Below are 25,862 nucleotides of genomic sequence, written 5' to 3'. Positions count from 1 at the left end.
GGCTATAGCCTTTCCGTTTTTTCGATTTCTGGAGGTCAAAAAATCAAAGAAAAATCCGGTTTTCGGTGGGTTTTCGCCGGAATATTCCAGTTTCAAACTGGTTTTGACCGGTTTCTGCTTCCTACCGAACCTCTAAACCGGTTTTGAAAATCGAAAATTTTGACCCGATTTTTGAAAAAACCCTAAGGCTATAGCCTTTCCGTTTTTTCGATTTTTGGAGGTCAAAAAATCAAAGAAAAATCCGGTTTTCGGTGGGTTTTCGCCGGAATATTCCAGTTTCAAACTGGTTTTGACCGGTTTCTGCTTCCTACCGAACCTCCAAACCGGTTTGATCCGGTTTTGAAAATCGGAAATTTTGACCCGATTTTTGAAAAAACCCTAAGGCTATAAAATTTTGATCCTATTTTTGAAAAAACCCTAAGGCTATAGCCTTTCCGTTTTTTCGATTTTTGGAGGTCAAAAAATCAAAGAAAAATCCGGTTTTCGGTGGGTTTTCCCCGGAATATTCCAGTTTCAAACTGGTTTTGACCGGTTTCTGCTTCCTACCGAACCTCCAAACCGGTTTAAACCGGTTTTGAAAATCGGAAATTTTGACCCGATTTTTGAAAAAACCCTAAGGCTATAAAACTTGGGTTTTAGGCTTTTGCCTTCTATTGGTCCTTTCGCAGCTCTGCGTGGTTTTGATTGTTATCTATCCTGGAGGTTATCTTCTGCTGTTTCTGAAAATTTTCGCCACAACGCATGTGTAAAAAAATTTATTAATCTAAGACGGTCACGTTTACAAAATGTACACGATACAAAAACGGTTTAAAAATACGTTGAAGCAGCTGTGGTTAAATACCGTTGTAAAATACGCAGTTAAAAAATAAATAAGAAACGAGATGGAGAAAAGAAATGTACAAAAATATGAAGCAATTTGTAAAAAAAGGGGTTTTCTTAAATAGTGGTACAATACCCTTTCGTTAAAAATACAAAACATTAGTAATAAGTCAAGGTATTTTCTTGGTTTTACACCTCAGTGAACGTGGGACGGTTACTCTAGTGAGCGCTGGAGGCATCAGTTGGTGCAACTTGAAGTCTGGCAAGAATAGGTTTTCGGCTTCTGTTCTTCTTTTCTATAAAAGATAAAATCTAAGTTTTAGAAACTTTTCTTTAACCTTAACCTCCAGAAGAAGTCATATTTATAAATCACTATCGTAAAGACTTGGTCTAGCACATAACAACACAAAGGTAAAGATACAAAAGTTAAGTACATAGAGGCCGATTTAAAACTGATTATAAGTGAAATTAAACCCAACAGAGCATTATTTGGGGGGTGTTAGTGTAATCAAATATCAGCTTATCGACTCATACACGTTCGTTTAAACTTATTTCTACGCGAATTTACATGAAACCCTAATTTCTTTGATAGTTTATTTCAATCGGGATTTTGAAAGGGAACTGAAGATGACAGTTAGGCGAAACATATACGCTTGTATTCAATGTAAACTCGTTGACTAATTGTGTAAATATTTTCCATTCTCAGTTACTTATTAGTTAGTAGTTTCAAAACATCATAGCTCCTCGTATAAAAACCTCAGAAAAATTCTCATAGATTTATACACCCCCGTTTTAACTCCATTCCAAATTTAACTAAAACTTCAACAATTGTTTACAGTCTATAGCAATTATTTCTACTTACTGAGTTTTGCGGCAGAGGTATTTTTTGACCCACATCCAATCCACATTTTCTTAATACTTTTGGGATAATTTTTGTCAGGCATCGTATCAGTGTCTGAGAATCTCCAGTAATCGTCGCCCTTGAAGAAGTACGTTTTGCCTGAAAAGCAAAAACAAAACACCATGAACAATCAACTCTGGTTGTTTGATACAGAGTTGTAAGTCGGGCGGGCTTTTCAGGCCGGGTTTCGGGCTTGTACTTTCGGGTTCGGCCTCCAATTTCAGGCCCGTTTACTCTGATTTGAAATACCATTGTTTAACCTTCATTTAGGTCAGTGGTTTTTACCCGGGGAGAAATTCCTCCAAAGGAGAATTTTAAAACTTGAGGGGAAAGAATTAACTTCAATTTGTTACATGAGGTTTGAAAAAAGACACGTAAGCTCTAGGAATATAACCTGTGAAGTTAATAAAAGACCCGAATTGATTTTGTATAATTTAGCTTCCATTATGTACTATTTTAGAGATGAATTAAAATGTTTTAAATTGTGAAGGTCACATCGGACGGGTCCATTTTGGCTTGTTATAGAAATCATAATACATTATAATATAGTGGAAATATTACCGTTTTTCCACTGGATGGCGGCATTGGACTGATCGGGGATATTGTTCCAGTGAGAGCTTATCTTCAGTTGGCGAAACCTCCTCACACCATCGTATTGCTGGTATTCATTAAACCGATAAAAGTAGCCGTCTGCAAAACAAAACGAAAAACTACATTAAAAACCAACGCATGATTCTAATCAAAGACATATTAATACAGAAATCGTCTTTTTTCACGGAATGTCAGCTAGCATATGCCAATGCTCGATTCCATTTGAATAAGGTAAAGGTGATGATTAAGAGTCCTCAACCAAATATATCAAAACTTGGTACACTAGACGCGTCTTGTAGTATTTTTTTTCTTTTTCTGTACTTAATTAAAACCGTTTTATAATGATGGCAATACAATTTTTTCAGACAACCGCAATAAAATGGGTTAAACACAGTTTGTACGAGTTTTTAGCAGTTTTGTTTTAAATCAAGCTATGTTGGCGTTCCACAGGGATCTGTTTCGGGTCACTGCAGAACTAAACTTTCAGTTAACCACAGCACAACAAATCTATCTCTATATATGGCCCTTTCATTTTTCTTGACCCCATACAGAAAATGCCTAAACGTCGCATCTATCTTACTTAACAAACACACCTGCATACAAACACAGCCCTGGAAAAAAATGCCCCTAGTGGTGAAACGAATCTGCCTAAGCAAGAAAAGGCCATTATGAATGAACCCATGACATTTGAATAGACGGATATGCATAAACTTCCTAAAATGTAATCCATAAAGGAAAATGTTATGTGTGCTATACTAACACATGTAGATGAAAGACATTTGGGATCTTTCATATTGGGGCAAAGGCCGCACACACGACTACTTGGTGAAATGTGTAGACGGCGGCCATGAAACTTTTGGGCACTCACTTTTAAATACGTAGATATTTCCATCTTGACTCCATTGAACTGCGGCTTGCGGATGAGAGGGAAGTCCAAGATCCGACGAATTTCTTGGAAATCCTCTTTCTAGTTTTCGGTCAGGCGTGTATCTCCACATACGGTTGCCTGTTTAGCATCAAAGTATTTTTTTGTTAAACACTGAAACAGCAAGACGTTCTAACAACGACTTATTGCAACATAAGATACCGTCCACAATGTAAATGCGCAATGAATAATCTAATTAGAATGAACATACTGTAGCCAATATTGCTGCTTCAAACCCATGTTGAGGTTGGAAGTTTTTTTTAGCTGTACGTCCAAAATACGTTACTAAGTTTAGCTACTAGACAAACAGGTGCAGAGTTGTAAGTCGAGCCAAACTTTTACTGGCAACTGGCTTTCAGGCCTGGCTTCACACTGGACCATAATTGTGGCGAGAGTAAATCTAACTTTTTGGGTCTAATTCGGGCTTTAATTTCCAAAATTTGGATTTGGGTCAAATTTCGGGCAAGTGCTTTTGGGTTCGAGGCCCCACAGGTCCGCTTACAACGCTATACGCTGGTGAACACTTATGAAAGCAAACTTTGAAGACTTAAAAAATAATAACGGCAAGAAAGGTGAACAGAACATTTTCAAGTCTTTTGGCTTTTACAAAACTGTCTTAACTCTTACCTTTGAAGAAATAAGTGCGCCCTGTATGCTTCGAATAGGCTGCGGCGTTAACATTTGGAGGGAGCCCTTCCCAAAATCGGGAGCTCTTTCTCGGGTAACCATCTGCTACCCCACGATCGTTGATCTTCCAGTAGTAGGGACCACGTAGTGCGTACATCACATCTTTCTTCTGGTCTAAAAAAGAATTCAATGTCTAGGTAATTGTTTGACTGCAAAAACGAGCACAGTTTGTTACGCGAAATAAAATAGCAACCTGACATGAAATCTTATAGATTCTTTTTATGTTTTATACAAAAGCATCGAGCCAATAAATGATAAGCTGCAGAGAGCGAAACTGTTTTGACTCTACCGTCTCATAACTTTTGAAATCTTTTTTATGTTTCCAAAAAACTCAAGAAATCTTTACTAGTACATACAACTTACCATAAATCGTTGCATCAAATGACACCCTGGGTCCACAAATGTCCATAGCTCCAGGTCTAGGTGGGGTAGATGGAGTAGGCTTTGGTTTGCTGACTGGGGGCTTCGGTTTTCGCTTTTTCACCCCAGTATTGACCACCTTCTTTCCAGCTGGTTTTCCTATTTGCACAAAATTGAGGTCAGATGGCTGCTTGCAATCGCTAATGCTGGTTGTTTGTAAAGCGTTATGTGATTGAAGTCAAATTTGCATTTTTTGAGCACAAGATACCCAAATAAATTAAATGCTTATGAAGTAAACATTCAATATTATTAAAGCAAATTTACGATGCCTCAAAAAACAATATTATTAAAAACTATATAGTAATCCTCAGTTTAACCGGATTCGGTTAACCGTATAACACGTAACTTGAGGTACAAATAATTTGTAATGTGGCAAGACTTTAGCTAATCGACATCGGATAAACAGAATCTTTACCTAATCCGGACAAATGTTTTGGTCCTAACGGGTCCAGATTAAGCGAGGTTTACTGTTTATTACAAATGGAGTTCTTTACTTTCGTAACATGTAGCATTTATGAGACCTTTTGCATTACCCGTGTTGTATATAATCATCAAGAAATATGTTATATGTGTTGAAACTCACCATAAAGTTGTTGTATTCCAGCAATGTCGTCCTCGTGTAGTTTAAAGTTTGGTACATATCCTTGGTAGAAGGGAGCCATGAGGGAATTTCTTACACTGGAGTGACCCAAACCAAGAGCGTGACCAAATTCGTGGGCAGCGACAATAAATAGATTCACACCTGTAACATCATTACGATGACATCATAACTTGGAATTACTGTTTTAGCTCTGCTTATGGCCTGGGATGTATTGGGGGATCATATACATTGTCATTTATAGTTGAAAAGCCTTATGGTCTAAAAGCCAAAGCAAACACATATGACTATTGCATGAAATTTAATTTGTATTTAATCATCGCAATAGTGAAAGAGTGCCCTCTTTTAAAACTTTACATGCAGTTAAATAAATAAATGATTGGACTGAATTTGATTTTGCCAGTATCATGTCCTACTACTCATCTTTTAACTGAAGAAGTCAATTCTTATCAATTTGACAAAACAGCTTTATACCTGTGTCTCCCTCCATTGTGTAGAGTTCAGCATCGTCAAAGTGAGCCCGACCATCGCTAGGAAAGAAAGCATGAGCAAGAGTTCCACCTATAACATATGCTAAGTGTTAGTTATAGATTTGCCTTTAAAATGTGTACAACCCGTATTCTAGCTACAGGTACCACCCACTTACACTTTATATTTAAAGCCATTGCAGAATATTTAGCCTGCTGAGGCCATAAAACCACACAACTGCACGGTTGGTTTAACAGGCGTTAGGAATACGAATTTAAGCTGCTCGGAATAGCTTCGCATCATGATTCGTAGAACTCATGTTTTTTCCAGAAACTAAATTCGCCGGATTTAAAATTCCACTGTTTATCTCAGTGGTTCCCGACCGGGGAGGAATTCCACCCAAGAGAGAAATTTTAAAACTTGAAGGGAAGAATTTACTTTAATTTGCACATGTACAAGTTTAAGTGTGGTTTATTGCTTTTTTTATAATAAAACCCCACCTTTACCATTATTGCTCTAAACGTCAGTATTTTTACACAATTTTTAGTATTATTTAATGTTTTTTACGCCATCCATCGGTATGTAGCAAACTTTTCTGTAATGAGTTCCTACGTTAGTACAGTTACCAACAATTTCATATTCAGAAAAAAGCTTAAAAAAATAACAAAGTCATATCTTTGAATAATCATTAAATAAATAGCAAAGTCATGTCTAACACCTCACGTTCTTATCGACTAAAAAGGAAACCCCATGACAAGATTATATCTGAGTTATAAAGCTTAACATCGTCTGTGCAAAAAGACGAAACTCAGTTGATATTGCGGTTGTCACACAATAGTACAAAGCTTTGGCGGTTTAAAGTCGGTTAGAAAAAGTCACGTTTAGCCAACACCGGGCACTCATTCGAACCAATATAGAACAAATTTTCTCAAGGGGTATGACAATGGGTCACTGCAGGACAACGAAATGACGTTGAAAACCTATGGACCATCCAAATTGAGAAATTTAGTACAAGAACTAGGATTGCAGAAAATATGCTTGTACGCAAAATGGATATTTTAAAGTAGTACTTTTAATTTGATCATTATTTTTTTAGCTTGTTTGGTATCGGGCTAACTTTGCTTACCAATAAATTCGTGGACTTAAGTAAAGTTCATGATAAACATTAAGTCATTCGTCCTTAAGATTTTAAAATATATATATTTCGTTATAATCGTATCAACAGTATCTGTATGTCTTCATCCACCAACAACGGGCTGGGTAATTCTTTTTTAAAGTTTGAAGTATAGTAAACCTCGGTCAATCTAGACCCGTTTGGTCAAAAAAAATTGTCCCGATTAAGCAAAGATCCGTATTAACCGATGTCGGTTAGTTAAAGCCTTACCACATTACAAATCATCTAAATTTTGTCCAGATAAGGCGAAGATCCGGATTAATCAACTGTAGAAGTAATGACAGGTAATGTGTGAGATAGGTGTTTTACCTTTTCCGTCAAAGGGATATGAATCGTCATGGGTTCCTGATCGAAACTCGATTTTAAAGTTTGCCTCGGCCTCGGAAAATACTTGTCTAAACTTCAGCTTAGTGACGTCAGCCCACACATTCCACGCTCTGTTGATATAATACAAAGTTAAAGATTTTTTACATAGACTTTTAAGTAGGAGATCAAAGAGCTACAGAAAGAGATTGGTTCAAAGTTGTAATTTGGGCTAAGTTTTAACAAAACAAGCTTGGTTTGGACATGGCCTCATTTGTGCGGCAATGTCACCAACTTTTTTGGGGGGAATTCGGGCTTTGTTTTATAAAAGTCGGCTTCGGGTTTTAATTTTGTACTTTTGGGTTCAGGTCTCAACTGTGGGGCCGGTTACAACTTAGGGTTGGCTGCTTCCTAATTTGCGTGTTTGAATTTATTTTGCCAGTACTGTAAAATTAAGTTTATCATCAACTAACCTTCTGATGGAATCGAAAACCTGTTTTTTCGTCAAATCGTTGGTAAGATGGTCTTCGTTGATCCAATATTTAAGACCAGTTTGTGACCAAGCGCCACCTGAAACAAACAACAAAAAACGTTATTGTTAGATTTTCGGCGATAACTAGCTAAATTTAGACTGGTTTTAGTTAGGCGCTTATAAGGCTCGGGGTAAAATATTTTCAGAGCGTATAAACTTTTACTCTACTTTCTCATGTGGAACGAACGTCTTTATGTCGCAAGAGGTTCAAAAAGTTTTTTAGTGAAAAAACTTATTTGTACGCCATGTTGGCTGTGGTGTCTTGGAACCTACAATCACACTATCTACGTCAGTAATTCTAATTTTCTGGGACATAAACTTTTGACTGTGGAATAAATTTTATTGTTATAGCACTTTAGTTGGGAGAAATATCACGTAGTGACGACATGATAAGAAAGTGCAACAGTTTAAACGACACACCAATTCTCAATGTCCTGAAACAGGTTGAACAACCTTTTCAAGCCTGTGTAACACTATCAAGAGTGGGCGAAACGGTAAATATTTGAAGTTTCCAGCTCAAGCTAATGAGTGTTGAAACGGCGAAGCAAACAAACGTAATACAAATAAATCCAACGTAGTATGATTTGCTACAGGTAGCTACAATTGCTTGAGACAGTTATATCTAGTTTGGAATTCGCAAATTTAAAAATTAAGAAGTTTTTTTTACCTTCTACGTTGTATCTTTTTCCTCGGCTCTTTGCTCTGTTTTTTCGGGCTCTTCGCCCCTTCTTCTTGCGCCTAGCCATTCTTTGGCGCTTTTTGCTGCGATACTTCGAATTGGCAGTATTTCCTGGTATTCGAAGATAAACGGTATTGGCTATTTTATCAATTTCAATTTTGTTTTCCAGCAAGCTCATACCGAAAATAACGTTCTTTCTGAACGTCAAACTATTTGTTTTGGAAACAGGAAAATACATAATATTTCTATGAAGTCTATGTATTCCTATCACAAATACACAATTATTGGAGTCATTTACTTGGCGAATCAGAGTCAACTCTGAGTCCTAAAGATTGGAGAGTTACGACTCGAGTCAAAGTTATCGGACCAAACAAATTAAATAACCAACCACTTGAAAAGTTCAAAAAACTATAGAATATAAACAATCGTCGATATTTTCCACAAAATTAAGTGTATGATTACAAGACGGTTACATATTATCACTAAAGGAGCTCCTAGCATTCCGAAATAGTTGTTAAAATTTTAAAAAGGAGTTTACATATACATCAACAGGACATTATTACACCACATGTCCATAGAATATGCCGACCATTATTTGTTCATGGCAAAGCAACAGGTCCGACAGTAAAGAAATCTTATTCACCTGAATTTCCCATATTGAATGCGCCCAAGGTGTCTTCTACCCCACAACGAGGCATTGCCATCATTTCAACCGTTTCAGCGTTAAGCTGTCCCGTGTCAGGCAGGCCCGCCATTTGCTGAAAGGTTCTACAAAAAAGAAAATTCAATTTATAATATAGCTGCCTTTGTGGACCTTGTCGTTCAAGCGAAACCAGAATACGCCCCAGCCCACGGCACGCTATTTCACCGCTGTGGTTGTTATTATTTCCTGAAAAGGGTTTTTCATTGGCAAATACCTGATCGATTTTTTGAGACTCTTTGGGTCAACAATTTCTGCAAGTTTGTTCCTGGTGTTTTTCGACATGTATCCAAACTTATTGAGGTAGTCCTTTAGAAACAAAAATACAAATATTAAACTGTGCACATTGAATAACATTTTTGCAAGTGTAAATGTTAGGTTTAAGTTAATTTGAACAAAAATATTAAAGGGGTAAATACTATTGCACTAGCATTATCAATTATATTTCATTTATTGTGAAGTGTATTTTGAAACCTAAAAAGTGTTTTGTTTTTAATTCGTTAGTTCATTTTTTCGAAGTGGTTGAAAAGGGTATTTTAAGTTGCATTCAGTAGTAAACCAAGTCAATTTATCTTTTCAAGTTTGCATTCAAAAGAAAAGGAAAATATCAAAGGAATGCAAAAGTAAATGATCTTGATGTGAAAAAATAATCAAAAACGAAAATTTCCCATTCTCTGATTCGCGTAATGAACGGAATTTGTAAAAAAAATGACGTCATTTGGTCATGCATCACAAGATAAACTAAACTAAAGCCGTGCCTGTCATTCGCGCTTAAGGGAAGTCACCTTGCCCAAGTTCACGACTTTCACAACGATTGGTGAAGTCGAGTCGGTGAAGCGATCGGGTAGATTTAACAACTCGCGTTGCACCTCGCCCGTTAGCGAGTCAACGAGTTGTGAGAGTTGCGACTCGATCGAACCCGTCAGCGAGTCGAGTAGTCGCTCGTTACTCGCCGTCACGTGAACTGTTACGTTGGTTATGACGTCATTGAGTGACGTGCTTGACCCGAAGATAGTGCTCCAAAAACCAGAACGCTAAATACCAAATAAATGTGGCAAATTTTAAGATATTTTTTTCTGTGTGTTTTTGGTTAATCATATTATTTTTTTTTTCGTTTTAAATTTCAAACTAAATAATTTTTTCTTGTTCGGAAAAAGAATTATGCTTTTCTAATGCCAATAAATTGTCAAAAGTGGCGAGAAATTGCATGCAATCATTTCACACGCCAAACGACTATGTTATGACCCCAGGTAACCTCTATCAATCATGAGCAACTTAAGCTTGACCTTGACCTGAGGTTGTTCCGCATGGTTAACCAAGCTTTAAGCGGTTTTTGCAGAGTCGCGTAACGCTGTTATGCTGCAAATAACCTCAGCACAAATTAGAGGTTTGCTTGACGCGACAGTATGTTTGCAAAGGATGAAATTTAACACGTGGCGAAAAGGATTTCATAAACATAAGTTATAAGGTAGCAGTTTAGGTTCATTGTGTTTTCAGGCCTCGCTGAAAAGTGAGCCCGACTTATCTTTTCATATTGTGATTTTATCAGAAAAAATGCACAAAAACACACCTTAAAAATTTTCATGACTTGTTGATATTTGTGTCAGATATACATTAGTTATTTGGAACACTATACACGGATCTGAGTAAAATAACGCTCCAAATAGACTTAAAAAGTTGCATGCTTTATTAATCGAACGTTTCGGCAAATGCTGATGCCATTATCAGTGATATGAGGCCACTTATAAGTTAAACCCATTCATAAACACTTGATTCACATAAAAGATTAATCAAAAGGTTACATCAGTTATGTTATGCCGTTATACAATACGGACTCTAAAGAATTGGTCCCATTTTTGCCTTATTCCCACTATTAAGAAAACAACATTCTAACCACACCCTACTTTTTATCGCGCGGTCTAATCTATGCGTCGGAAGCACGTAGATTTTCCATTAATTATCGGTTAACGGGCTGAATTGGCCAAATTCCAGGAGTCCCCTGTGAGAAGTGTAAATATTTGACAAATAACAAGCACGAACAATTTTTTAGGTAAAACGAGAGTGATTGATTATGAAGAAAGCAAATTTTGGGTCGGAATTTATAAAATCCCTGTTTCTGGGCATCTGCTCCACTTAATATATATTGTAATTATTGTTTGTAGACAGAATAAGTATAGAAGACTGTATGTTAGGTTAAACAGAGTTGTAAGCAGCCCCGAAAATTAGGGCCTAAACCATAAATTAGTTGCCGAAACCCGATTTTTACTCCTTTTGACCAAAACCCGATTACAAAATAATATATTTTAGGCCCTAAAGTTTGAAAATTGAGACGCAAAATTGGTCGAATATAAAGTCAGGCCGTTTTATTTAAAAAAAATCGACTAGGTGCAGAGAGAATGGCATCACAGAATATACATCCTCCACAGTTTATTGCACTTGTAAACCCTGTGTATACACAGTAGCAACGGACCTTAACAAGATTTCCAATTCTAAGTACCAAGCCTCTGTTAAGCTTGACTTGGGTTGCAAAAGATAATGTAAACTCAAGTCTCCTAAAATCCGGTTTACAAGTTTAATCAAAACTTACCGACTAGAAAAAAGTTTTCCACATTCTTAAAACATTGTTCATCAAAGGATGTAAAGATTTTATTAAGTATAAAATTATATGTTTTTTTATTCCTCGCGTGACGTAAAGGGATTATTTGGTGAGGGTTTGCTTTGTGTGTAACCAGTTACTCATAAGATTGACCCGTCCGATAGAACGGGATAAGCGTGACGTCACAATCAATATACGTCATGAAAAAATAACAATAATTTTTTTCTAGCGTTTCCGTTTTGTCTCAAATATCCAGACAGTATAAAATAGCGATGTCATATATTTTTTCATATTTCAGTTGTAAAAATTGTGTTTAAAAGTAACACTACTTACATATTTTAAATCTTTTTGCCTTGTGGCATATATCGTTGAAGTACATTTTACAAAAAAATGCGTAAAAATGGACTAATACGAGCGTTGGACGATTTTCGGCAGCTTCTCAATACTAAGCTACTTTATGTGGTCTTGTGTCCCAAAACCAGTTTTATTTGACAAAATTGCAAAGGTCAAACTTAGTGTAAATGTTAAGGTGTCTAGAACCACCACTTTGGTCCATTTGGCGCCAAGCCGCATGAAAAGCAAGCACCTGGATTGTATGGGATTACTTGGGTCAACAAGCATGGTAAAATTCGTTTTCTGTGGTCTACTTGTAACTGATAGGGAGATTTAACTTTTAGTGGCGCAACAGTTAACAAGCGTTTACGAGGGATTAAGGTTTAGTGGTAAACTTTCGGGACAAAGGGTTAAAAAATAGCGCGTTTGATAACCAAGTTCGATTTGAATGGGTATTCATGTACCTAAAAAGTTGATATTTTAAATTAATTTTGTCGTTTAAACGCTACCAGTATACGAAAAGTGTATAATGTTTAAAACTGTAAATTTTGTTAAATCATGAATTTTTGTCAAACCTAAATTGTTAAATTAAATCTTAAATGTGAAATAAATTTGTCCTTTAACATGTGCTGAAAAGCGAATTTAAGCTGTAAATCAGACGGTTGTTATATATTTAATTTGTGGGTGTAGCCTCACCAGAAACATCCACTAAAAATCGGTGAGTCATTTTCTTTTCAAATGGGCAGAATTGAGTGTGTGCTGAAAATATCTTTATTTCCTAACACTCTTTATCCATATTGAGGTTTGTCACGATTACAGTTTGTTGTTTAATCTATTCGATTTGTTTAAATCCGAAATTAATACCGAATTTCAACACCAGTTTAAATTGCCACTTAAATTTTTGCAGGGGAGCATAGATCTTACATTGTTATTTAAAGGGACCACGCGGCCCGAAATATACTTTTAGGGGGCCACGGTCCATGAAAGGTTGAGAACCACTGGGCTACACTAAAGTATTTGTCAGTCGACCAATAGAAGTTATAACTTACATAAAAACAATAGAAATCATCAGTGTACTTACAGCTGCAGCTGCCGCGTTAAACCGACTCAAATCTCCGAGTCCTCTGGGTGCCGATTGTCTAATGGATCTCGGAGCATTGGGATTAGGATCTGGTGCCGGAAAGGAGACCACGGAGACAAGGATCGTTGCTAAGACGATAGGGATTTTCATCCTTACACTTCTTTGCTCTTTCGTCTATATGTGACTTTACGTTGCGAAGTGTTGTTTAGTATTCAGCGCAGCGGTTTGTTTTAAGTAGTTTAAGTTCGTTGTTTAGGTCGTGCTTTTTTTCTAAAAATAAGAATTGCAATTAACGTTGTTTAGTTTGAAATTACTTTGAAAAGTTTACTTTAAAAATAAGTTTTCAGAAGAAACCACCTAACATATGCCTTTCTTGCTCAAAACGATTTACAAGAATAAACTATAAACAAGCGACTAAGCACACTTTAGGCGGATTTCCTATCACTTTTGTTGCGATGTTGCACCGTTACCACCTTGGTTAAAACTAACGAGATTTGCATTGACTTGTATAAAACGTACTTATTTGATTTAATTTTAAACAATTTATCCTTCAGTTACTGCAAAATCCAGTAAAACCAAGTACAAAAAATACGGTGTTATGCACTATTAAAAATGGTTGTTCAATCTTTATCAAGTTATACATTTTACATTAGGCTGTTTTTGTCGTTTAGTTTATAAACCGAAACTGTATTTGAATGGCAATAAATATGCTACTGTGCCAAACACCTTAACACCAAAGCCACGAAAGCCTACAAATACCCCCAAGTTATAGGCTAAACCTTAAACTTTACGAGCTACCAATGCTTTCAGTTAACAAACCACAGCTTTTTGTATTTTGCAGTGAGAAGCTATACCTCAGTTGCAATTCCACTTCGTCTGTGTACCTTCTAGCTCAAGGGCTCCGCTTTTATGCCCTCGTGCCGCGCTTAAACAAAGCGTTTTTTTTGCGTCATCGACTCCAAACACCGCGACAGGTGAACAGCGCGGTTCCTTTAGCTGGGAGATCGAAGTAACTTTCTCAATACTCCCGAGTCGGGTCAAAGGAACTCGACGTCTAGGCTTTCGAGAAATGTTTAATGCTTTGAATATTCCTTGCAAGATTGTGGTCTAGACCATGCATGCCGTCGTGCTGTTGTTGAAGGTAAATTTAGCAAGGATTTTCAGTATTTTGAAGTGTTTAGCATTACTATTTGGTGACAAACACATATAATGTTACTTCTTAACAACACATTCGGGGATATATCTTACACTTTGTGGTATGAGATTTTCATGCATAGGGATTTCTATAAACATTACATATAGCGTTCTTAGCAGAACCAAGTTTATTCCATAAAAACTGGGTGTTTTTTTACTCCTTTGGGAACCGGTTTGTTGATTTCAAATAGTTGATCGAATTTATTTTTTATTTTTCTCTTTTCTCCTAAAATGAGAAATTTCTGGTTTCTATGTGCTTGGCACAATTATTACTTAACATATGGCACACGTGTTTTGAGTTGATTTACAATTAAAACCTCACCGAATTTGGAATTGTTCCTAAAATAAAATGTTTAATTAGTATTACGGCCTGTGGTTAAATTCTTGCGGCCATGATCATACGGTTCTGAAAAATCTTTAGTTTAGATAATTCTTGGGAATGTTATGTTTGACTTCACAATTTCGGAATGCCTAGGTTATTTGATTGCAACACAAAAAAACAGAAACTTTTCTCTGAAAGTAGTATTACAAATTAAATGGAATCCTTTTCTCCTAAAATGGTGTAAGAGCCCAGTATACTATTCTACATACAACATGGCACAAAAAAATACGAATAGAAAATTGACAAAAACAGCTAATTAGTACCGCATTGCGCAAATTGGGGTCTACCGACTTTCGAATGAGGCTTTAGGGGTGAAAAAACAAGTCTGGGGTCCGTTTGCAGCAGCGGATGTCGCCAGTATTCAATTCTCATTCCCAAACCATTTACGACGTCACAAATATATCATTCTGACGTCACAATTCCGTACCACCTATCAGAATTAATTGGCCATAAGAGTCAAAAGCGTAGATTGATCACTTCAAAAAATGTGTCTAATCGTTAATTGCTATGTTCCACCGAAGGTTGGCTTTGCTGAGTCATCAAAGGGTAATTTTGTCTACGTAATAAAGCGTCTTCGTGATGTAACAATACAACACGGCCAGGTTTTTGTTTTTGTGGTACTCGCACGAAAGAGGTTCATTTCTCCTAAAGCCCCTTTTCACAGGTGAAAGTCTATGAGTTAAGCAAATATATTTTGTAGTTTGTTAACGCAATGGCTTGTTTAGTTGTCGATTAGTGAGCAAGCAAGCGGAAATCGTGTGCAATTAGACGGGTTTTATTATTTGCATTGGATCGTGTTACATTGTAACGTTCACCCTAATGTCCTTTGCAATTATGCGTAGTGACTCTGACCGCTAGAAATCCTTTTCGATGGAAATTAGGCTTTAAATTTTTCGTGCAAAACTTAACCAACCTAGACCGTTTCAGACACTTAAATAATTAGCAAATTTTAGAATAAATTGGTACAAATACGAAACATTGATAAATTATGGGAAGAAAATTTGCGGCCAAGTAGTTATATGATACTTTCTTCTGCAAAACGTGCCCAATTTGGCGTAAAATGACAAGTTATTGTTTTCAGTCAACACTTTACATTGGGTCGTGTTCAATTATGGGTTTGGCGACGCTATGCTTCAATTACTTCTTCAACTTTTCAACTCAAAAAGATGCAAACAAAATTACGCCCTTAGATAACATACTAAATGTGTTGCAACTTTAGTAAAATGAGATATTTATTGGAAATTTACTTCATAAGTCTGCGTCGTATTAAAAACAAAATTCTGCAAAAAAAGTTGCATTAATTACAGAATTTTGAAACACAAAATGGCTCTGTTTCATAAATAAGAAATTGTATTTAAAAGGCAGCACGAAACAAAAATTTTACTGAAAAATTCGTACAAATTCGTCACTGAAATGAAAAAAACACTATTTTTACCAGAATGCATTACTTTTTGAAAAAATTTGAAGCTATATGTATTTTTATGCAATGCGTCATTGTCACATTTCCCTCGTATGTGCAAATATTTGTTTCCTAAAGTTTTCCAAGTCGCGTCGTAAACGGACAATTTAACTTTAACAACTTTCCAAATCCTTGTTGATTCAAACACAATTATGGTTGCGAATTTGATCCCACGGGAGCTGTCGATATCCGCTCTTACGGGCAAAAACGTCACAAAATTCCCCAAAACTTTATTGACGTGGTCGATCCTTGTATTGTTTGGCGATTTTTTCTACGAAACTCGTAAGTTAAAAATGCCAGAGTGGTTGCTCATAGCTCGACAAGCGTATAACCTTTCCTGTCGGACACGCTTGAATGCGTTTTGTCGCACGGTTACGCACGACTGATCGCGAAGTTCGTGTGGGTCAACTAAAACGTGAGTTATGAATGTTGTCGCTCTAAACAAGATTTGTGACAAAAATAATACCGTATTTTTTTGTGCGCTCACTTGTCACTAAAAAGTTAAAATAATCCACGATGTGTCACACAACGTCCCATGAGATAAGAAATTGGGCTAAGAAAAACGTTGAATAGGGCACACATTGGGTGATTAATCAACGCATGTTAAATGACTTGACGTCGACTAGGGAATTATTAACTAGCGTAAAAGCGGATGACGGCAAAGTTAAGCTTACGTTTCCGTAAACCTGACACCTCAATAAGTGAATTCACGATGCTGAGGGGCAAAGTCCACTTTAAACAGTTGGTAAACATTGACTAATATGTTTTAATCCCCAGCGTAATTTTGTAGTATGTTGTTAATGTGTGTAATAGTTCAATTACGTATGCATGTAAGTATAGTTGCACCTAAGATATAGTAACGTAGAAATCTAGCAAATTTTAAGGGCCGAAAAAGTGCTAAAACATTATTTGAGGTCAAATTTAATTATGACAAATTCAATATATGGTTTATGACAAATTTAAATGTATGTTTTTACTATATTTTGCCAGCTTTTCAGCATAAATCAATGATCGTTGCTTGTATTGAACTCATATCTACCCGAAATCGCGTGAAAATAATTAGTAGACCTGTTAACATATAAGTTAACATTTAATTAGCATAAGTTGCTAAAAAATGATTTTTTTTTGTAAAAATTTAAACTGTGCACATTTTGTATTACGTTTTCCTATTAGAAATTTATATGTTTTTTAGTAAATAGGACTTTTATATGTCCGATACTTGTGTCGTAACAGCATATTTGTGTCGATTAAATTATTGCCAAACTAGGTCAAATAAAAATCGTGTCAACCACCATGTTTCATTATTTTTCCACATTTCTCCTAAAACCTTTCGTGAGAAAACGTACCAAGATGTTTACCAGTGATAAAAAACATAGTAATCATCCTTATAATAACCTTATATGTCACTAAATCGGGCTTCTTTGTAAAAACGCATGATGACTGATATTCACTTCCATGTTCTCGTAACATTAAATTGTTTATCGCACGTAACTTCACTTAATAATTTCACGTGTAATAGGTTTCCTAAGCCCAAGGGCACAAGATAACAATAAAAAAGGAAATCGTCTGTCGTGGGTTCGAATCCCACCAGACATTTTTGTGATCAATAACACGAACTTGAAACATATTTTTTCACTGACTTAATAAGGGGCTTTCAATAAAAAATTTTAATGCCAATTTTAATTTGGAAACTTGTACTAAAACTTTATGCAGAATCGATTTAAAACGAAACAAAACTGTTTATGTGATAAACATAACAACTATAGAACGTAACCTACAACTGTATGTTGAATGTACATATGTAACATAATTAAGCTTTTTTGCGGGCGTTCCACAACTTAAACAAATTAAAAACGAATTTATTTGTGATTTGTATGTTACTTTTTGTTAAACAAAACCAAAAAAGCATGTTTACAACAAATTAAGTAACAAAAGTAAATCAATTATCTGCTGTTTAAGGTACAAGAAGCAACAACATTTCAGTTCTTGTTTGTATACGATATTATATGCACCAACTTGGTAGCAATATTAGCAATTTGGGTCGGGCTTTCATAGTTCGGGTTCGGGCTTAAGTTTAAATTAAACAGGCTCGATTCGGATCTGACTTCAGAGCTGTAATCGGGCCTGAAATTCGAGCCCGAACCCGGCCCGAACCTGAATTTTTTTAGGCCGTTTAGGCCCAAAAGTTTGATTATAATTTTGACAGGCTATAATAAAAAATACATGCTCATTGGACATTAATAGACGGTGGCCTAAACAAGACGTTTAAGCACTGTCGGGTTATATCCAGCAATTACCTACTTGGCGAGGTAATTTATATTTCAAAAAATTAATTAAACCAAGTTAAGTCAGGCCCGAATCAGGCCCATCTGTTTGACCAACACTTGGCTTCGTTTGTACCACAATTTTATCAACTTTTGGGGCTACTACGTTTTTGCTTTTCAAATAAAACGGTTTCGGGCTGATTTTGGTGCTTCTACATTCGTGTTTAGGCCTTGTTTATAACTCCAAGTCAATCTCCTTTTACCAAATTTGAAGGTGCACTTCCCAACCAATGAACCGCAAAATTCGTCGAAGTACATGTATTTTAAACATAAATTCATCCTTATCGTCTTTAAACCCATCAAAATACGACAAAGAACTAGAAATATTTGATGGTAATTAAGCTTTAATAGGCCACATGGTAGGCGTACAGCTAACTATAGAGTACAGTTAGGCACACCTTTCAATGTTATTGTGCCAAATACGTAGCCACACAGTGGTGCGTATCTGTAGTTAGGCAAAACAAAACCTGACGTTAATTTATTATTAAAAATCATTGCCAAAAATGGTTGTAGCGTAATTTAGTGACAACTAGTCCGATTGATGGTTAAACACAAGATTAACATGGGTTATATTTAAACTGTGTTTTGACTATCACATCTGTCTGTCAGACATTTACCTTCTGGTGGGATGAAATTGGTCGCAGACTTTCTCCATACCGTTGGCGCTAGGTCTCTATAGCTCGCCCTTATGGTTAGAATTTATTCGTTTTTAATTCTATTATGAAATCATCAATTCATAGCAGTACCATTTGTTAAGTGATATGCCTTACCTAATAAATGCGTCTGATATGGAGTTGTAAGTCGGACCGGGTTTTTCGGGTCGGATTGGGCTTAAGTTTTGAATAAAACGGGCTTGACCTTTCACTTGAACCAAAATTTCACCAAATTTTGTGCCTAATTCAGGCTTGGTTATTATTAAATGCTCGTACGGGCCGGGTTTCAGGCTTTTCCTTTTGGGTCTGGATCATTGTTTTGATCCCGCGCTTGTTACTCCGCACCGGTAACCATCTATTTGTTGGGCACTGTCAAAAAAAACACTCGCCAATGAAAAAAGGTTTACGGACACACGAAAAAGTTGTTACAAAACAAAAAAAGTTGTTACATACCTTCAAAAGTAAAACGCAGTACTCCAGGCATAGACATTGTGCCGAATCAAGTCAATACCCCAGCATGTAACATAAGGCATTGGCTATCCAATCTATTTTGCAGCAGGTCGTAAGAGTAACTTCAGGTGAAAAAAAACTTACTTTTTGCATCTAAAAGCAAAAGTTACAACAATATCCTCGCCTTGGACAAAAGAAAAGTTGTTAACTTTACCCTAATAAAAGCTTTGACTGACTAATATCATTCAAGTCGAAGCAGTCATGTACAAAACACAGACACTGACCAAGTTGTGCTTAAGGGTCTCGTCTAACAATTAACATTCCTGGCACTTTCTTTGATTTCGATTGGTTTGTTTTCCTGAACTGAATGCATCTTGAAACACATTGGATCCACGAAACACATTGGATCATGCCAAACCATGTTTCCCACTATACAGTTTCATGTCAGATAAAAAGTAAATGTAAGTTAGATAATTTAAATTATTCCACAAAATGCTGCAATAGCCAGTAGATCAGGGGTGGGCAAACTATACGGCCCGCGGGCCGCATGCGGCCTGGCAAAGGAGTTCATGCGGCCCGCCAAATGTTCGTAAATTTTACAGAGAAAGTTACCGAGCAACGCTAAATAGTATTATAAGCACAGGCGTAGAGTTTAAAAAAAATAAAAAAATACCGAGAGTGCGATTTGCCAATAACTATACCACGTGAAGTATCTGTACCCGTACCATATTGAGGAACTAAATACAAATACTTTTTACGTGCTTTAGCCTGTTGTTTCTGCCACGTTATTATGCAAATCGTCACTTGACACATTTTCTTTCTTCGAAAAAAGTAAATAAAAGTAAAAGCGATTCACGTTTTCAAATACAGCCCACTTTGTACTGTTGACGCCAAAACTTTGATCACTTTTGATCAAGTTTAGGTCTTTGCAGTACTTTGCAAACGGACTTTAAACACGGCTTTGGAATCGTTAGCACAAACCTGCACAACACCTAAAGATACTAAAAGCGGCTCGCATTGTGTAATGTTGGCGCAAGGAATTTATTAACCAAAAAACGCCCTTGCAATTGTAGCGTTTTAACCAGTGTTGGTCCAATCATGTGACAACAAACGTATTTGCACATAACTGAAAATATGCTATGTTAATATTTTGAGCTAGATCAGCCGTGCACAACCTGCGGCCGTACGGCAACATGCGGCCGCGGAGACGAGTTTGTGCGGCCGTGAACATGTGTATTAAAATACATGTACTGGCGGCCTTGACGTAACTAAAACTGTTTTGCCAAATATTTAGTTTTTTAAACTGCTAAAAACAGTGAGACTGGAAAAAAGATTACCAGCCTAGTAACTATATGCGCCAGGCTTTTTATCCGCTTATTGCGTGCAAACAATGCCCCCAAACAGGCACCAAAATCGTCACAATACAGATTATGACGTCATAAACAGTTAGCTTCGTTTAGCTAAACTTATGCACCAAGTTAGAAATTAATAATAATCTGAGCACTTTTGGCGGCTTTAAATGGTATATCTATATGTATATGTATATATGATATAAACCTTATTCTATACATCAGTTATTTTAAAACAAAAAACAAGCAAGCAATGGCGGCCGTTGGTAAAATACTATGCGGCCCCATAAGACTAAGAACTTTTAAATGCGGCCCTTGCACTGAAAAGTTTGCCCACCCCTGCAGTAGATAGTGTTAAACCATTATTATATTCTTTCCTAAAAAGCTTTTTACAAAAAAAACTGAATTTATAATAATGCATGTTTATTTTGATACTGTTTGGTACAAGAAGTATAAAGAGGCAAAATATGGTCAATTTAGTGTAATGAGCGCGCACGCACAGTTTCGTTTTTGATTTGAGGCAGTTGACCTCTCCAATTGTGCAAACAACCAGAGAGGTATGCCTCGTGGATACCATCAGCCTTCCACCTTCTACAGAGATGGATGTAGATTGTAGACGGACGATACCTACCTCACGCTGACAGTAAGACTATTTCTACCTTTTCCGTGTTAGTAGGCCGTAGCGAGGAGTTTTGTGGACGAACGGGTCTACGAAGCGCAAACTGTTTGGGTGTGGTCAAAGATAATAAAGTTAAAGTTCGTCTGGCCAACTTTAGCGATGATACGATCGATGTGCTTGACGGGACTCGCATAGCTGCAGTTACACCGGTGCATGCTTATGGTCACATTGATAGTCTAATAGATGAATGTTGCGTTCGGACAAAGTTCCCATGATAAATGTGTATGCACAAATGCGTGGCGTTCACAAAGGTTGACCGATGTGTGCATTGTTTCGCCGAAGGGTCAAGATGAAAGAGTACAGAACGACGGAGAACACTGGAATGCCGTCCGAGACGGAGTTACCATCGGCTCGGGGATCAATTCCAGTCAATTGAATGAAGTTTTGAATCTTCTACGCCGTCACCAGGATGCATTTTCGACAACCAGTTCAGACCTTGGACGAACCAATATTTCGCGCCACGTTATCGACACCGGCGATGCCCCACCTGTTCGTCAACCACCACGACGAATGGCCCAAACCCATAAGCAACAAGTGGAGAACATAAGTGGGGAAATGCGAGAACAAGGACTGATTCGCCCTTCGACATCTCCATGGTCCAGTTCCATTGTTTTGGTGAAAAAGAAGAGTGGTGAGCTACGCTTTTGTGTTGATTATCGTCAGGTGAATGAAGTTACTAAGAAAAATAGCTATCCGATACCGCGGATCGATGACAGCCTAGATGAAATGTCCGGTTCCGTGTATTTTTCGACGCTAGACCTAAAATCCGGCTATTGGCAAATACCAATGGACGAACGTTCACGAGAAAAGACTGCATTCGCTAGTCACATGGGCCTTTTTGAGTTCAATGTCATGCCGATGGGCTTACGTAACTCTGCAGCTAGTTTTCAGAGATTAATGCGAATTGTACTGCAGGGCATTGAATGGCAGGGTGCGCTGGCATATCTAGATGACATCATTATTTACGCCAGGAGCTTCGATGAACATATGCGTCGTCTGGAGGATGTTCTACTAAGGTTGATCAAAGCTGGGTTAACCCTTAAACCTTCGAAATGTGACCTCTTTAAAGATGAAGTGCGATTCCTCGGTCACATTGTCTCAAAGCAAGGTATTTTATGTGATCCCGATAAGGTTCGGGCTGTCAAAGAATGGCCGATCCCGAGGAGTGTCAAACATGTGCGTCAATTTGTAGGCTTAACATCCTACTATCGCAAGTTTGTAAAAGGCTATGCATCTATTGCTGCTCCCTTGCATAAATTAACTGAAAAAGGCTGCCGTTTTATATGGACCGATCAATGTCAACAAACGTTTTCATCGTTAAAACTAGCGCTTACCACAGCTCCTGTGCTGCGTTATCCAGATTTTACTAAGCGGTTTGTGTTAGATACCGATGCCTCCGATAATGCTGTTGGTTGTGTTCTTGGGCAGGTGATCGATGGAAAGGAGCACGTGGTAGCATACGGAAGTCGAACTCTGAGTAAAGCGGAAAGACATTACTCCACTACCCGTAAAGAGCTATTAGCAGTAATTTTTGCGACCAAACTTTTTCGTTGTTACTTGTTGGGCAAAAACTTTCTTCTTCGAACAGATCACTCGTCGTTGCGATGGCTTTGGCGATCTCGCGAATTGTATGGTCAGTGCGCACGTTGGGTAGAACACTTGGCCGCCTACCACTTCGAGATGTCTCACCGACCGGGAGCCAAACATTCGAACGCCGACGCATTGAGCCGTGTTCCTGAAGATGATGGGTTTCCGTATGTCATCGTGGATGGTGGAGAACAGACCGAGGTATTTTCAGTCGATTTAAGATATGTATCCGGGTATAACTTGTCGACGATTGTAGAAGCCCAACACACCGATCAACACCTGAAACCGGTGTTATCTTGGGTTCAACGAGGTATTAGGCCATCGTTTCGCAATGTTAATCATCTATCCGCCGAGTCCAGGCATTTCTGGAGTGTTTTTAGCAAGTTAACATGTCGTGATGATATGCTCTTTATTAACGATGACTGTGCTAGTCAGGCTTCTGAAGAAGTAACCAAACTCGTCGTACCCATCTCCATGCGGGAAGACGTGTTAGCCGCTTGCCATGACTTAGCGCTTGGTGGAGGGCATTTGGGTATCGCCAAAACTTTAGGAAAAATATCTGAACGTTTTTACTGGTTTCAGTGGAGAAAGGACACCGAGGCACACTGTCGGAGATGCAACATGTGTAATATGAACAAGAAACCCAGTACGACCATACGAGCACAGTTGGTTCCTTCACAAGAAGTGCGACCAATGCAAAGGATCGAGATCGATGTTTTGGGACCTTTGCCTCTGACCAGGTCTGGGTATCAGTATGTTTTAGTTTCCTGTGACTTGTTTACCAAGTATGTTCGAGCATGGCCGATGCGACACCAGAGTGCTCATGAAACTGCGAGTATTTTGTTCCACAGGTGGCTTACGGTCCATGGCGTCCCGGAGATCATACACTCTGACCGTGGCGGGAACTTTGAAAGCGAATTGTTTGCAGAACTGGTGCGGTTGATGGGGTGTACTAAAAGCCGCACGACAGCTTACCACCCAGCTGGGAACGGTGGCGTAGGAAGAAATAATCGTACGATCATTTCGATGCTTCGCAACTATGTACAGCGCGATCCCAAGAGATGGGACGAGGCGTTATCGGCAGTCGTGGCTTCATACAATGCTAGCCGCCACGAAAGTACTGGTTTATCCCCACATTTTCTACTAACAGGTCATCAACTGCGTTTACCGGCAGACCTGATCTCGTCACGACCAACAAGAGGTACCCAGCCATTTGCGCATTTGGAAGCATTGCGATCCCGATTATTGCTTGCGGAGGAGGTCGCACGCGAAACATTAGAAGTGCAGAGGCAACACATGGAGCAACGATACAATAAGAAAATCTATGGAGCACCACTACGAGAGGATGATATCGTCCTTTGGAAAACACGGTGGTGGCAAAAGATGGTTGTCGTAAGTTTTTGCAACCTTACAAAGGTTCCTTTAAAATTGTATCAACACAAGGCACAGTTAATTATGTGATTCAGGACGAACAAGGTGCAATTCAAACCGTGCATTACAACAGGTTGAAAAAGGTTGACATGGAGTACAACAGACAAGAAGAGGGTGGCGAAGAAAACCCAACAATCGAGAACACTGTCCCACAGGCAGGCAGTCACTTTTGGGTTCCAACTGCCAATGACAACAGTGCTATGCAAAGAGAGACGGGGCGTGGAGAAGTTGAAGACGAAGGCGCTGAAGACGAACCTGTTGAAAGCGAAACCATTGAAGACGAAAACCATGAAGACAGCGGCAAGGAAAATGCTGCGCCCGTCGATGATGATACCGGATTGGGCGCAGACATACAGAATGTGGCTGAACGATTGGAAGATCTGCGACCGAGGCGAAATCGGCGACAAACTGTATTTTATCCTAATGCCGAGTCCTAACGGCGTAGGACGTTAACTGAGAGGGGGGGGGTGTAATGAGCGCGTACGCACATTGTTATTTTCTTTGCTTTATTTCCGCACCGGTAATAATTAATGTTTCATAAGTTTGTTACTTTATGTTCACAGTGTTTTCCTAATGATTTTTCACACCCTTTCTTTTAATGTACCTTGTTTTCACAATGTTGTTAATATTTGTTTATATGTTGTTAATATTTATCACGCACACTTTTGTTAATGTTTACCACTTACACTTTTATTTAACGTTATATTTGTTTGTATTTGCATTTCACTTTATGTTTTCTCACGTTTTAATGTACCGCTTCATTCTCTTCCTTAATCGATTGCTGTCTCGCACCAATGATTTTGACGTCGACGTGTCGCGCTTGTAAGTTGTGATTGGACGTTAAGATCACGTGACTTTGTGCCTGCCACGTTTCGTTTTTGATTTGAGGCAGTTCTCGCCTGGGCCTCGTGGTGTTTGCAGTGCTGGTGTTGTAGCTGGAAAACGTGGTGGTGTTGGTGTTGTAGCGTATTGAAGCTGTGAAGGTTGCTAACGTTTTTGCCATTTTATATGTTATTAAACTTGCTTTAGTTGAGGCCCTGTTCGGTGTGACCATCTCAACTTTGGCTTTAGCGGTAAGCCGTTAGTGCAGGATGACCTGGTATTTACCAAGTTAGGGGCGGTGATCCCGCTATAATCGTGGTTAGGGTTGGGTAAGCTTACTTTATTTAGTAAAAGTTAATCATCTCGCTTTTCCCAAAACTCCTAGGCCAAATTCGGGGTCACCTAACTAATTTAGGTTACATTAGAACCCAATACTTTCGAAAACTAAAAAAACTCTTTTTGTGTTATTTAAACTTAATAATACAATTTAAACCTGGCGCATTAAAATAAAGTTGTCTTGTTAAATGTTCGCGTAAAATTGATTTGGAATTATGACATTATAGTGCCACTTTTTTTGGAGCGCCAATGCTCTCTGTGCACTTTCTTTCTTTCATATACTCTTGGAGCGGCATTGTTCTCTCTCTCTTTCTTTCTTTTATATATTCTTGGAGCGACAGTGCTCACGGTCAAAATCACAGTGCCCAGTTTAAAATATCAGTAATACT

General features: G+C 37.9%; 2 protein-coding genes across 3 annotated transcripts; one reads left to right on the top strand and one right to left on the bottom strand.

Annotated features, from left to right (window-relative positions):
• Positions 1-740: 740 nt before the first annotated feature.
• LOC145204288 (matrix metalloproteinase-19-like) lies at positions 741-21,564 on the bottom strand. 2 transcript variants are annotated; one of them, XM_080076774.1, is made up of 18 exons: positions 19,554-21,564; positions 19,273-19,422; positions 18,937-19,188; positions 13,662-13,936; positions 12,808-13,077; positions 9,015-9,106; positions 8,741-8,865; positions 8,086-8,208; positions 7,360-7,456; positions 6,893-7,020; positions 5,416-5,502; positions 4,927-5,085; positions 4,287-4,442; positions 3,864-4,037; positions 3,180-3,317; positions 2,282-2,410; positions 1,682-1,819; positions 741-1,115 (listed from the first exon to the last, which is right to left on the bottom strand). In XM_080076774.1, exons 5-18 carry the CDS (start codon positions 12,955-12,957, stop codon positions 1,039-1,041), a joined length of 1,773 nt encoding a protein of 590 aa, XP_079932900.1. In that variant the 5' UTR covers positions 12,958-13,077; positions 13,662-13,936; positions 18,937-19,188; positions 19,273-19,422; positions 19,554-21,564; the 3' UTR covers positions 741-1,038. The 2 variants fall into 2 exon arrangements, with proteins under 2 accessions (XP_079932900.1, XP_079932899.1); XM_080076773.1 differs by having other exon boundaries at positions 19,273-21,564.
• A 2,572-nt stretch (positions 21,565-24,136) lies between these two features.
• LOC145204292 (uncharacterized) lies at positions 24,137-25,592 on the top strand. Its single transcript, XM_080076780.1, has 2 exons — positions 24,137-24,276; positions 24,389-25,592. Exons 1-2 carry the CDS (start codon positions 24,209-24,211, stop codon positions 24,750-24,752), a joined length of 432 nt encoding a protein of 143 aa, XP_079932906.1. The 5' UTR covers positions 24,137-24,208; the 3' UTR covers positions 24,753-25,592.
• Positions 25,593-25,862: the final 270 nt, after the last annotated feature.

Source organism: Phallusia mammillata, chromosome 8 (assembly GCF_965637545.1).
Source record: "Phallusia mammillata chromosome 8, kaPhaMamm4.hap1.1, whole genome shotgun sequence".
Classification (NCBI taxonomy): Eukaryota; Metazoa; Chordata; class Ascidiacea; order Phlebobranchia; family Ascidiidae; genus Phallusia; species Phallusia mammillata.
The sequence above is the reverse complement of the archived record's forward strand: the minus strand, read 5'-3'. Positions and strand labels throughout refer to the sequence as shown.